The following is a 14,496-nucleotide window of genomic DNA, read 5'->3' as shown; positions in this document are numbered from 1 at the left end:
CCATTTGTCATTGGGTCTTTTCAACGCAAGCAGGAGTGTTAGAGTAATGTTAAAACATCATTCTCCAGCCATAAAGTTTCAGCAGTAAACAATGGCAGGTTGCTGACACACTGGAGAGAACTGGGTTTAAGGTGAATACATTATCTATATGAAAAGCAGGGCATGCTGTGAATCAAGCACAAGGAACTGAGCAGACAATTCCTCTTCATGAAAAGCCATTTTCTAGACCTCCAGACACCTTCTGGAAAGTGTTCAGTGCCTCCTCACTGAGTCTTAGGGGGACTGGGATAACAGTCTCGTAGTTTATCCCAGCATAATGGAATCCGACTCATTACTGCAGCTTCTCCACAGCTGCAGGGTACACCATGCAGGTTCCTATGAAGCTGATGAATATAGCTTTAATTGCCAATGCCGTGCCAATACATTTTAATTAATGTTTCAACAATATAATTAAGTTTTGAATTTGCACACTCTTATAGCCATAGTAGTTTGCTGAGCTGAAGAAATGAATACCAATATTAATGAACCTATTAATTGAAACAGCATGCAGAGTAAAGATCCCGTTACTTAAACACTATCATTGTCACTTGTACAATAATTTAAAAATATTAATTGAAATAAATTAAGAGCCTAATGTATTCAAGAGAAGGGGTTTTATTTTTTCAAATAGACCATAAGACTTGGCAACCACCAACCCCTCAATATTCTGACATTTCTCTCCCAGATATGCTCCCATCGATGAGCTCATCCCTTCCCTCTTTGGAATGCTGCTTTTAACTTTGTCTTGTTTCATACTTTGCACTTATAAGAGAGCAATTAATCTAATTTTTGTGTGGCAAAAAGAAAAACTGTCTAAACAGCAATATGATTCTGCCTGCTCTGCAGAGATATTTTAGGTCTTTCTCTCTGGGATTCTGAGTGACTTGTGGAGCATGTGGTCTGGTGAATATTAAACAGTGACATGATGCTGTGCTGTAAGACACTGGCTTTCTATAAGGCAATAGACCTACCTGTTGCCTGGATGTAGACATTTCAGCTTGGAATTTCTAACACCTGTGTAAAGATAGCCAGTGCGACAGCAGTGTCAGCATTAGGAAGTCCGGTGAAAAGATTAATATACGACCTGCACCAAAGATAATCCGAAACAGCTATCCCCAAATGACTCTCAAGAAATCAATACTGATCTTTACTAACATGATAGAGAAGGGAGCAAATGTGCTTAAACAAGTGCTTAAAACGTGCTTAAAACAAAACTTTCATATAGAAGGGTAGCCTTATGTTGAAATGTGAAAGTTCACTTTGGGTTTATGTTTATTTCTGCCCGGCTTACACTTGAATGGAAGATATAAAACAAGCTCACACTGAAGTTTTCTAATTAAGGGACTAATTTTTATGGCTGAGAATGCACAGTAGGCTGCATTGAGGAGAGAAAAATACATTCATCTTTCAAGGGAGAATGCTCTGTTGAATTTGTAATGTAATGGTTGGTTTTGTATTATAACCATAGAATTTACTTTCAAGGGTTTTCTAGATATTTTTTTGCCAAATGTCAACTTTAAAAATGTCCATTTTTAAGAAGCCAAACATAAATTATAAAATGTAAGCAGACATTCTATCTGCATATTTGATCTATTTAAATTGTTTATGATGGACATAATTTTTTAGTGTTAAATATTTTTCAAAAAGTGGAAAAATTGCCAACCACAAAACCAAAACCCTGACATACACACTTATTAAAAGTCATAGTAATTAAATACTGTTTTCCTTAGTTTATCCTACCAATGTCTACATCTTTATAAATTTAATTCAGTTCAACAAATAATTTTTAGGCATCTATCTAGTGAGGGCATTTGCTTAAATGCAGTGATGGGGCTTTATTTTTCCCCTTTAAAAGAGCATAAGAGAATACAATTCGTAACATAAATTCCAAAGTCTCTCTAGAGCTATAGATAATTATGAGATTTACTGTTTTTCATTTCCACTTCCCTAACTTGGAATGCAAACCACTAAGGTGATAACTGAGGGTACAGAGTGACAGAGTTCATGGTCTCAAACTATGGTGGTAGGAAGTAAAGGTGAATTGGTACATCTACTCAACCAGAATTTTGTTTTTGGGAATCAACTCTAAATATATATTTGTGGCTTTATGAAGCAGAAGCAGGGGAGGATTCTAAGGTGTAGAGAAGGCAAATGTAGTTGGAAGTAGAGTCTTCATGACAGTACACTTGTGCCCTGGAGGGAGATCTTTTCTATATTTCATCACCATACTGTTTCGAAGTTTGCACTGGATGCATAACACCTCCACTTTTGAACCAAGACCAGGGCAAGAAGGCAGTGGAAGAGGAGATAAGAAGAATAAGCTAAATAAGGAAGGACTGGCTTATAAATGATACTCTCGGTGAGTAGAAATACCGAATGGATTGCATTGATGGTGGTAATGGGGACGCTGTTAACTTAATAGAAATAAAATGAGTGAAGTCCGAAAATATGGAGGTCTGGGTCACCAAGAGCTTATGGAATAATAAACAAAATAAGGAGAGGAAAACTACTGAATGGTGTGCCATTCTGACATACTCTGATGACATAAATAAGGAGATTTAAGTGCACAGTTGGAGTCAAGTATAAAAGGGTACTTGATGCTGCTGGCGTTTCTTCTCCCACTGGCTTTGGTCAAGTCATGTAACAAACAATGTATTTGCTCATCAACATCGCCTTGCCTGTTCTACTCATTAACATCACTGCCTAAGCAGAGCCTCAGACTATGACATATGGAAACTCACTTTTGCCCTGCAAAACATGGAAACTACTGTTGCCCTGGGCTGCATGAATCGCTCTACCATTCCTAGTATCACCCAACAGGTATGGGCCTCCGGACAGAGGTATGCAACAACAAGTAAACACAAGATTACCTATTAGAAGGTGCTTCACCTTAGGATAGTCATTTATTCAATGGCCATTCCAAGGCAATATTAACTTCACTGAGGAGTCAGTAATGAAAAATACACCTCCAAAGGCAAACAGTTTATTTTTTGAAAATTTTATACGCAAAGCAATATTTTCTTTGTTTCGAGCGTGGTTTCTCAACCTTGGTGCTATTGACATTTTGGAGTAAATAATTCTTTTGGGGGGTGTCTGTCCTGTGCACTGTAAGATGTTTGGCAGCATCCCTGGACTCCATCCGCTTGATACCAGTAGCACTCCCTACTCCCAGCCATGACAACTAATGTTTGTAGATATTTCCAAATGTTCCCTGGGGAACAAAATCCCTCCTAGTTGAGAACCACTGATTTAGAGTATTAAAAATACAAAAGGATAATATCACTATACATACTGTCAATATTTTATTTTCTGAAGTAAGGCATACTGAAAGAGAGCTTTGGTCGGTGAAAGTATAAAATCTGAGCTTTAGTAATGGTACACTTTATAAGGCACAGAGAACTTCAAAACATTCATTTCATACTGAATGTATAAATACCCACATGTGAGAGCCCATATCGATTCAGTTTGAGTATGTCTGCCTTGTGGATCTTTAAGACCTTTCCAGCCTGGGTTATTTTCCCAAGCTTTCTTTATAATTACACCAGGGAAAGAGTTACCTGGCATTAATCAAAACCAGACAGTGGACAATGACAAAGAGCTAGCATGAAGAAATATTTCTCTTAGAAATTCCTGGAGGGAAAACAAAAATTGATTAGGGAAAAAGTTCACTGAGTTTTGTTGAAAGGTGAAAAAGATGGAAAACAAGTAGGGACATACAAAAGCAATTATTTTTTACATGGTTTATCTAGGGATAGCAAATGTTTAAGCCAACAGAAAGATAAAATAGCTGTTTCAAATTCAGCATCAAAGGTAGTCAGAAAATATGATCTACTGAAAGGTATAAAAATCCTTTAAGGAACTGTGTAGAGCAAAATGGTTAAATACAGAGTGAAATCTCGAAAAGTAAAACCTGAACTGAATCATCTTAATGGTAGCACAAAGGTTTCACACCTCCAGGCTCTGTATGTAAGCAACCTTTCCTTTCAGCATTATTTCTAGAATGCTCTTTAACTTTCTAATGCCTTTAAAAATAAACTTAATAGAACTTTTAAAGTATTTTTCTTCATTCCTAAGGATTTCGCAATCTTTTTACTCCAGTGTTTTTTATTTGCTATGATAATTCTTTGCTAACTTTTTTATGTTTTGCTTATCCAAGTATTCTAGGGGTCAAATATCTGGAGACGATTTTACAATTCCTATGGAAACATTTTACACATCATTTGAGCCATTTCTTTTGTTATAAATCAAGGAAAATGGCTAAATAACCATTTTATGTTGCTTGAAATAGGGATAAACATAAACTAATATTAAAAATTATCTTCCTCTCTTTTAAAAGTAACTTTGTAAATAATTAGAAAACATTCATTTACAGAATGGCTTTTATATGGAAACCTTCCAAGAATAGAACACTAGGCAAAACTAAAAGTACACTTTAAAGTTCTTCATTTTTGTCTGCCTCTGGGACATACAGAAATCTGAGACCGACCTACACCTCTTGTGAATTCAGTGGTTCTCAAACTTACCTTGCAATCACAAAGAGTACACAACTGACTCCCAAGCAGGCTAAGAGCACATACATCCAAATATCTGGAGACAGGGGGTTGAGGAAGGAGAAAACGCCTGGATTGGTACCATTGGGCTTCCGGTAGAGAATGCTGATGCCTAGGGTCATGAAGGGTTTGGAGAAGTCAATGACTTTCTCCCGCACGTAGGTGATGGTAAGAGGAGCCACTGCCAGGTCAGCCCTCTGCAAAAGCAAGTCCAAAATCGTCAGCTTAGTCTAGTTTCTTTGCAAATGTCTGAACTTTTCCTGGGTACTCCTGATTCTTATTCCTAATTCTAAATTCTTCTCACTCGTGAAACTCCCGTGATGATTCTAATACAAAAACAGTCTATTTACACAGTTACGTTTATGAAACAGTACAGCAAAGAGAAACCAGAAGGTATAAAATACACACATACGTACACAAACATATATAAATCATTCTGGAGCTAAACGAAGACAAAAATGCAGGAGGGTGTCTTTAAAAAGGACATGTGAGAAAAAGAAGGAATGAGCAACTTGGTTGTACTATTAATTGACATGATGAGATTTTGCTCTGAGCTGGAAACTTTAAAATTCTTTTTTTTTTTTTTCTTTTTTTCTTTTTTTTTTTTTGAGATGGAGTCTCGCTCTGTCGCCCAGGCTGGAGTGTAGTGGCGCTATCTCGGCTCACTGCAAGCTCCGCCTCCCGGGTTCACGCCATTCTCCTGCCTCAGCCTCCCGAGTAGCTGGGACTACAGACACCCGCCACCGCGCCCGGCTAATTTTTTGTATTTTTAGTAGACACGGGGTTTCACCGTGTTAACCAGGATGGTCTCGATCTCCTGACCTTGTGATCTGCCCGCCATGGCCTCCCAAAGTGTAAAATTCTTAGTTTAAGAATCACTCAAGTTTATGTTCAGCATGAAAGAAGGACCCACATGATATGATTTGGCTCTGTGTCCCCACCCAAATCTCACCTTGAATTGTAATAATCCCGATGTGTCAAGGGTGGGACCAGGTGGAAGTAATTTGATCACGGGGTAATGGGCTCTGGTGATTATGAGTGAGTCTCATGAGAGCTGATGGTTTTATGTGTCTAGCATCTCCCCTGCTTTCACTCATTCTCTCACCTGCTACCCTGTGATGAGGTGTCTTCTGCCGTGGATATAAGTTTCCTGAGGCCTCTCCAGCCATGAGGAACTGTGTCAATTAAATCTCTTTCCTTTATAAGTTACCCAGTCTCAGGCAGTTCTTTATAGCAGTGTAAAAACAAACTAATGCACCATATATTTTTATCATTAATTTTTATCTTTACTTTCCCTTCTGAGTAAGCAAACTCCATTTCTAGGTTGTTTTCTTTGCTTCTTAAAAAAATTGTTATGATTCAAGAAAAGGAAACATTTCTTCTGTCATCGTTTTTTCCTTTCTTACTTTCTCTTATGCATATTTTCAGATATGTTAGAAATACTGTTACTTACATGATCTATGAGTTCCTTAACCATCCCGTTCCACTCCCCTTTGTCATTCTGGGCCCCGTATTTGCCATCCGGAACTAGTTTAACATCATAAATGAAACCCAGGATGTTTGACAATTCTTTCAACAGGTCCAGGCAATAACCTTCAAATCTGTCATTTCCATATAGAGGCTTATCAGATTTCCTGTACATAACATAGGGTTCTTCCTAAATGAAACAAACCAAATATGAAAACCCTATTATAATGAAAGGAAGAATTTATCCCATCAGCAGCTCAAAGATGTGAAATATTTGGTAATGATTTTGAAGAGCTGAGAGTACTGAAGTCATTCACTCCTCTGCCTGCCTATGTCCTCTATAAATTCAGAACACTTCCTATATTATAGTTTCTTTCCCTTCTGCCTCTTTCGGTGGGAGCTTTTCCTTCCTCTGTGGAGGGTGCGGCTGTGCGGGAATGGTGTGATGGATACATAGTCACATTTAAACGTTGGGTCTGAGAAGAAGGAAGGTGCAGAGGGCAATAGGGGCCCAGATGCCTGGCCACCCACTGTGCCAATACCCAAGCCTTTTTTGTATGACCCCTCACCCTTCTGGCTTTTTTTTTTTTTTTTTTTTTTTTTGACGGAATCTCGCTCTATCGCCCAGGCTAGAGTGCGGTGGGGAGATCTCAGCTCACTGCAAGCTCCGCCTCCCAGGTTCAGGCCATGCTCCTTTCTCAGCCTCCTGAGTAGCTGGTACTACAGGCACCCACCACCACACCTGGCTAATTTTCTGTATTTTTTCATTAGAGATAGGATTTCACCATGTTAGCCTGGGATGGTCTCGATCTTCTGACTTAGTCCCGCCTCGGCCTCACGAAGTGCTGGGATTACAGGTGTGCGCCACCAAACGTGACCCTGGATTTTAACTAAGAACCTCAAGACAGAGAAATCTATATCACCAAGTATTTCCTTTCATTCTTTGCACCTCCTATCTATGACTATTCTCATTTCTTCATCTAAATTTCACCTCAATTTCACTATTCACTTATGATTTATATGTTTTGATTGGTTTCCTTCAGGGTAGCCTATTCCAAAGGCCATTGCTATGTCTTGTTTTTTCATCTTTCCCATCTTCTTTTTTCAAATCACCTCAAATCTCACATCTGGTCATTTTCTGCTTATACACGTACATCATCAGTCCCCTCTCCTATAAATAATGGACATTTCCCTACTACCATGCATCTATAACTTGTTAATTCTCATTTGACTGAATGAATGCTCATTTTGTTGTATAAAATTATAATAGTAGCTATAGTACTGACATATTCTTTATGTTTAGGTTTATCCTCAAACTGATAGTGGGGTCATTCAAACACAGTAGAAAACCCTGTGTTTTCATAAGACAGGCATAGAGAAAGTAGTAATCAGAAGAGCAAAACAGTTTTTACTTTGGATGAACAATTCTCACAAGTTAATAATATCAACAACAAATTGATTTGACATTGTGGACTGGTGTATGGCAGGATGTCTGCAAATAAGGATTTCAGGGAGCGCTACTCATGCCCAACTCCCTGGAGAAAGGAAAAAGCAGAAAATAAGCAACTGGTAGCTGTACAGTGGCTGGATGGGGCATGACCAGGGCTCTAATAGGAGGCAGGACTTTCCAAGAACAGTTAGTAAAGGAGCTGTGTACAGAAGTGTGAGCAGAGCAAAGGGAGCCGAAGGAAGTAGGGGTCTGATTTGGCAGCAAGTCATAGACACACATGCAACAGCCTCTTCGGGAAACCTGCACCACCCAGGACTGAGGCAGGAGGGAGGAAAGAATACTCCTGAAGCTCAGTGCAGCTGGACCCTAGAAACAGTGCTACTGACGGGCAGAAGCTACGGTTGTAGAAAGTCAGAGGTTCTGAAAAAACTAATAGCAGTTGGGAGGGAACGGGAGAAGAGCTTCTGTTACCTCTCTTCCCCCACTTCCCTAGTCTCTTGCTAGGGTCTCCACATGGTTGAAACTAACCAACAGCCAGAGAGCAAGGGAGACCAATTGGGAGGGGACAGACAGCGGGGCTAAGTAGGACTGACAATGGATTGGAGGTGGGAGATCTTCAGAACAATGTTGGAAGCTTGTAATTCAATCATATTGTAAGTACATACAAACACAGGCTTTTAGGGTTCCAGTTAAAAGTAGACATTTGCAGATAGAAGTGTTGGCATGAAAAAGACAGTTGAGGAATACTTCAAAGCCTAAGGAAGGAGTCTGGATAAGATACCCTCAATTCCATGAATTCAACTTACCAGAATGGTGGTGACAATGAGTGTTCGATTGGCCAGTGAATCAGTAATATTGCTGGACTTGTCTTTGTTGCTGTCCGTCATGTTAAGCCCACTGTTGGAATTCCAAATCCCAATCTACACAGAACACAGTACATCAGAGGCTGCTGGCTGTCAGTGTGGCATTTACACCAAAGAGAGGACCCTTCTCTACCAGGAATGGGCACAAAAGCTCACAGTTTGGGACACCAGGGCATCACAGTGGAAGCTACTAACCGTGGGGAAATGAAACAATGGAGGAATGAATGTGTAGACAAAATAGGATATATCTGTGCTACTGGGGACGGGGTAGGTGGAGGTCTTTTTCTTTTTAATTTAGTAAGCTCATTGTTCTTTTTTAAATTAAAAATATTTAAAAATTCTTAAATGAATATCAGATTTTTCTTCCTATATATATTTGTTGAATATCTACTTATGTGCTGGGCACTGCTCTAGGCATCTGAGGACTAAACAATGAATAAAACATACAAGAGTTTCTTTCCTTGTGGAGCTTACATTCTACTTATATAAACCTTAGGCTGCCAAAGTGGTATCATTAGTTTATTTAAAATTTATGAATAATGGGGTGAAGGAGCAAGGTGAATGGTGGAGAGACCAGGCATCTAAAAGGGAAAGATAGTGGGGTGTCGAGGCTCATGCCTATAGTCCCAGTGCTTTGGAAGGCCAAGGTGGGAGAGCAGGTGTTCAAGACCAGCCTGGGCAACAGAGTGAGACTTGATCTATACAAAAAATTAAAAAAAAAATAGCCAGACATGATGGCACACGCCTTCAGTCTCAGCTACTCAGGAGGCTGAGATGGGAGGATGGCTTGGGTCCAGGAAGTCAGGACTGCAGTGAGCCGTGATTGCACCACTGCACTTCAGCCTGGGTGACAGAGCGAGACACTGAAAAAACCAGAGTAATTTTTTCTTTAAAAAGGGAAAGAAAAACGGAAGAAAACATGTCATGTGCATGAGAAGTAGACTACGTTCAGGGCCTATCTTCTTTGAGGAGGCAAAGCTAGGCAAAGAGTGCCTCTTGTGAGCCCTAGCAAGACTCTGTTCATCTCTCTGTCACAGCAGCTAGCATCTTCTGTTATGATTTATCATTTATCTCTCTTGTCTGTCCACTTGGTCATGAACTACTTCAGTGAGGGTGCTCACTTTTACTGCCCACTGATTTTACTGTCACAAAACCAACCATGGCAACTGGCATTCAGTAAAGACCATTACTCTTTTTTAAAAATAATGATCTGCAATTTTCTCCAGTGGCCAAGTCTCTCCTGGGTTGTGAGGCCGTGTAGAAGTATATGGATTCATTCAGCCTCTGTGGGAACCCGGAAGAAGAGCCTTTGGGATTTTGAGCTATTTTTCCGAATCTTTCTTTAGGCATTTACTGCCAGCCTCACGTGGTGGCCTGCAAGTATGTTTTAGAGCCAGGAAGACCTTGTTGCTGTGTGTCCTTGAATGAGATTCTAATCTTTCTGAGCTTCAGTCGATTCTTTACCTATAAAGTATTTCACAGGAATAATGAGAAGATCAAATAATCAGATGATGTATGTGGAAGAGTTGGTGTGTGTTGTTAAGAGCTGCACACGTAGTAACAAGGACATTGAAACGACTGCCTCAGTCATTTCTTCAACCTTACCCTGTCATGAAGGAATTTGGACTCATTTTTTTAAAAATTCAGAATCTGATAAAGTAAAAGAGCTATGACAAGTGGAGGAAGTTTAGGAACATGAACACTTGGACCTGCTCTGAGATGGACAGCGTGGAGCTATGCTTGGTCCCTAAATATGTTCCTCCAATGGGAAGACAGATGGGAGTGTTAGGCTCCATCCTCCTTTGCTTTTCTATTTCTTGACTCTGATGTACTGCCTATATTTAGCAGCTGGAAATTCATCTAGCTTGACAAGTATCCCTTTTAGAGACATCAATGCTTTGAGGAAGTTTCAAGGACTATTACACATTCACACATCAGTGTAAACTATTTTAATTTCAGTTTTATTTCCTGTACTTAGTGAGGGTTAGTTGATTGGTGTAGGTAAATGGGGGAATGGGATAGTTTTTGCATTTGAAAATATTGTGATCCTGTCTGAAAAGAGGTGTTTGTTGGGTTCTAGGCTGTACTCTTAATAACCATTCAACATATCCAGGATCTAGTGTGATGAGTATCACCTAGAATGCACATTATACATCTATTGGTTGAATAATCTTTAGCTTTCTTAATTTGGCTTTAGACTCAGGAAAAGTAGACAGCATTTTCTTCTTTTTCTTCTCAACCTCCATCCCTTCTTCTGAGGCAGGGACCCTTGCTTCTAGGAAATGTAACTCAGGCTAAATATACCTGTCTATTGATTTTCATCCAAGGCTGTGCTTTAGGTTGTGAACAATTGATTCCTAGCTCCATGAAGAGTGTGTGTAAATTGGGTCCTGACTATACTTCTAATTAAACCTTCACTTAGACACTGAGGAGAAGGGAATCTAATTTTTAATTAAGTATTGAAGGGTGGAGAAAATAACTGTTTTTAGCCACTTGATTAAGTGATAGGATTCATTCTCTTTAAATCTTATTTCTATTAATGTCAAGTATGTGTGTGTTGGAAGGAACTACCATAATATTTGAAAACAACAGTGTTCAATGGCCTAGCAATATCACTCTCTTGTAAAATAAAACTTGAACTTGTAGACAAATACACCCCACAGCTTGATGTCTGGTTTTTCTTTCTTTTGCTATCTGCACTAAAAGTGCAGAAGCTAAGAATCATTGCTGCTGTCGACCTGGTCAACTAAGTCCCGAGTTTAAACTTTCCTCCTTAAAATGAGAAAACAGTGACCATTTTTTTCCCTTATTATCTCTACAGAGAGACCTACAGAAGATCCTTTAAATGTAGACCAGAAGAATATCAAAATATAGTAAAGGTCAGGCTATTCCTGGGAAATGTACAGTATATATATGCAATTTGAATGACTTCAGTCTTCTGTTTCCGAACTTGTAATCAGCAAAACAGAATTGTGTGTGTGTGCGCGCACGCACATGTGTGCAACTGTGTCTTTTAAACCCAAGTAGTCAAGTGGCTTTATCTGTTACTTGAAGTAAATGAATATGTTGTCAGGAAATGGATGTCTCCCTTTAAAGAAGTCACATCTCATGATTCATGTGTGCTGGAGAGAGGGGTGAAGTTAAGAAGATGCCTGGACATTTGACATTTCGGTCCTGTTCTACGACCTAGGAGGAGTGCCTCCAGGGGGTAGAACCTCGGTTTTCAAACTTCATAGTGAAAGCAGATAGCAGTCATTTACCAGTGAGAAGTAATGGAGGTTGGATCAGTTACTTGCGGGGAGGAGCACTCTGTATCTAAATTATCTGGCCCTGATTTACTTTACTTTGTAAGCTGGCGCAAGGGAGCAGCCATGTGTTATCTAGGACAACTGAGAAAAGCATCTGAAAATGAGTGCCCAAATGACATTAGGCAAACTTTTTTTAAAAAGCGATGCAATAAAAAGGGCATTCAGAGAGTGACTAGTATCTATCTTCTAAACCTAGACAGTGATTCATGTAAACTTAACATCTAAAATGGCTGAGGGAAATAATCAGGTATCTGGGGAAAAAATAAAGGTATGTGTATTTCCTGTATTACGAGCCTTATATCACACATCTTTTAGTGAGGGATGTTGTAAAGATTGCTACCTCCCTCTTTTGGAAAGAATTTCGCGTGAATAATACTATTCTAAAATAAGTCAGAGTACTGAGGACAGCTTTTGGAATTGAAACATGATGAAGGTGAATTTTTGTTTTAGTTGGAGACTTCTGGAGAAAGTGTGATGTGTTTGTTGGGTCTGACTGTGTCGCCTGTGCTAGAACTCAGGTTACCGTGAATTTTTGACGAGGAGTCATAACACAAAACAGCACACCACGGTATATACAACTTACAGGAACATGAACATCCCTCTTCCGGGAGGGAAGAGGCATGAAGGCATAGAGGATCAAGACCAGAAAGTTACATCCCTGGGGAGCGTGTGTGGCTCTTGCAGCTTAGTGACAAATACAGGACATCCCCCCTCCCCTGTATATAATTTCAAAGCTTGGATTCCATTCCCTAGGATATTTGTATTAGATTAATTCAAAGTGCCCAGAGTCTCAAGATGGATTAGTATAATAGGTTTTTTTTTTTTTTTTTCTTTTTCTGGGTGCCAGTTAGGTTCATCTATTTACCAGTGAAATTGTAGTGAGGAAACCAGATCACCTTCTACGTGCACTTAGTAGCCTTGTTCACTGAAGATTAAAACAAGTCTTTTAAACTTGTGCTTTGAAAACTTAAAAAGAAAAAAATTTTGAATTCATCACTGAGTACTACTAAGAGGGAGACAAGGTTTTTGGCTACAGGGAGAAACTTGTGTACACTTTCTGTGACATAGCTGATAATTTGAAAGATGAAAGTGAACCTGACAAGTTGAATGACCTGAAGCAATTTAAGATCTATTCATCAGTCCATAGATCTTTTTTTACCAAGTAGTTTTAGAGAGACAGAGACAGAGAGGGAAGGAAGGAGAGGAGGAAGACAAAGAGAAAGAGGAGATGAAAGAAAATGTTTGCTTATCAGGGGGACCTTTCTCTGATTCAAATGTTTTTAATGTCTCATATTTGCTTATATAAAGCTATGCACATTCATTGGCAACATGGCACTGTATAATAAACTATAAAATAGTAGGTGTTATAATTCACAAGATAATCTCATTTCCTTTCCAAGGTCCCTAATGTTTGTGTCCTCTTTAGAACTGTGGCTCTAAAACAAATTGCAAGACAGTATGCTCTGATGAAGATATCGTGCAAAACAAAAGATAGCTCATGAGAAAAGGAAATTTCTGAAAATGGTTCATATTTTGTGGTGGTGACATTGGAGGAGATGTCCTAGCCTTCTGACTCTGTAGCCTATTTGACTAGTCTCATGGATCAAATCTATTGTTGTTTTTATCCCCCTTAGGGAAACTATTTAGTGATTTGAGAAGGAATATAAGTAGGTCAGTGTCTCCTTCTGTTACAGTTACCTGCTTTCAATCCTAACAGGGACTGATCCTGCCTGGGAGAAACAAAAATAATCTTGGGGCAAATATTTAATCCATCATTATTTAATCCATTGCAAACCTGTTTTCAATTCACAGGTGATGTTGTTGAGAGAGAGCATATTCAATCACTCCTCCTCTCTCTTTACATGGAACATTCCCTCTAAACTGCAATTGGAGAGCTACAGGTCTGGTAACATTGGAAGGGCACAGGCTTTTCCAATGACATTCCCCATCCCACCCCCAGGTTTCCTGCAGGTGTTGTCAGAGTACAAACCTTCTTCCACACTTTATACAAGTGTTTAGACACTTCGCCAGCAGCCTTGGTTTTCAGAGAGAAAAATAAAATAAAAATAGCACTTAATTAAAATGGAGAGTGAAACCCAGAAGGAATCATGGTGTGTGAGTGCTTAGAGTGTTACAGTTCCCACCCATTGTTTGGAATTTGCATCTTAATTCAATATAAAGCCTGACAATAGGAACAGCAAAGAGATGAATCGAGACTTGTGTCTCACAGAAGTTACCTGGTGGTAAGACTCAATTTTTACTTTTCCTTTTGCACACCAAAAAATGCTTTAAAGTGCTTTTCAATGTATACAGCTATGCTGCAGTGTTACGGGTCTTCAGTGTTCCTTAAGAAGACCCTTTTAAGGCATGGGTAACTAAAACCAATCAATCAATCAACCAGCAAATCAATCAATACACACACACACACACACACACACACATAATTCCTAACCAAAAGAAGAAGTATGCTTGATGACTTATTGATTATAGGTTTCCAGGCAGTAGAAATTTGAGTGAAAGTGAGAATGGGATTTTTCTAATAATTTTCCCTATTGAATCCAAGAGAGGCTGACATAAAAAGATTGGGCATTTCCTCCCTCAAGAGAGACATGTTGGCTTCCCTCATTGCCTTAAGGCCCAATCAGCCTTCTCAGGAATTGAGCCCAAGACACCTGAAGAGAAAAAAGTTATTGCAAACAATGAAGAGATAAGAAACAAATACAAAACACTTTCATCTAATTCGATTTTGCCTTTGATGGAAAAACACCAATGCAATGTGCATAATATTACAGTGTGTAGGTAGCTGTGAAAGCATAACA

General features: G+C 39.2%; 1 protein-coding gene and 1 long non-coding RNA gene across 8 annotated transcripts in view; one reads left to right on the top strand and one right to left on the bottom strand.

Moving 5' to 3' along the window:
* The window catches only part of GRIK1 (glutamate ionotropic receptor kainate type subunit 1), a 407,238-nt gene that overhangs the window by 45,837 nt on the left and 346,905 nt on the right, over window positions 1-14,496 (bottom strand). For 3 of the 7 annotated variants that reach the window (XM_025379075.1, XM_025379077.1, XM_025379078.1), the window contains exons 9-12: window positions 13,668-13,712; window positions 8,313-8,426; window positions 6,043-6,246; window positions 4,563-4,786 (exon numbers count right to left, since the gene is read on the bottom strand). In XM_025379075.1, the coding sequence (XP_025234860.1) occupies window positions 4,563-4,786; window positions 6,043-6,246; window positions 8,313-8,426; window positions 13,668-13,712 (587 nt within the window). The remainder of the gene's footprint in view (window positions 1-4,562; window positions 4,787-6,042; window positions 6,247-8,312; window positions 8,427-13,667; window positions 13,713-14,496) is intronic. The other 4 variants (XM_025379076.1, XM_025379081.1, XM_025379079.1 and 1 more) reach the window with 2 other exon arrangements.
* The window catches only part of LOC112620459, a 33,458-nt gene continuing 32,142 nt past the window's right edge, over window positions 13,181-14,496 (top strand). Inside the window, exon 1 of the long non-coding RNA XR_003118531.1 lies at window positions 13,181-13,920. This is a non-coding gene — a long non-coding RNA (uncharacterized LOC112620459). The remainder of the gene's footprint in view (window positions 13,921-14,496) is intronic.

This window comes from Theropithecus gelada, chromosome 3 (assembly GCF_003255815.1).
Source record: "Theropithecus gelada isolate Dixy chromosome 3, Tgel_1.0, whole genome shotgun sequence".
Classification (NCBI taxonomy): Eukaryota; Metazoa; Chordata; class Mammalia; order Primates; family Cercopithecidae; genus Theropithecus; species Theropithecus gelada.
The sequence above is the reverse complement of the archived record's forward strand: the minus strand, read 5'-3'. Positions and strand labels throughout refer to the sequence as shown.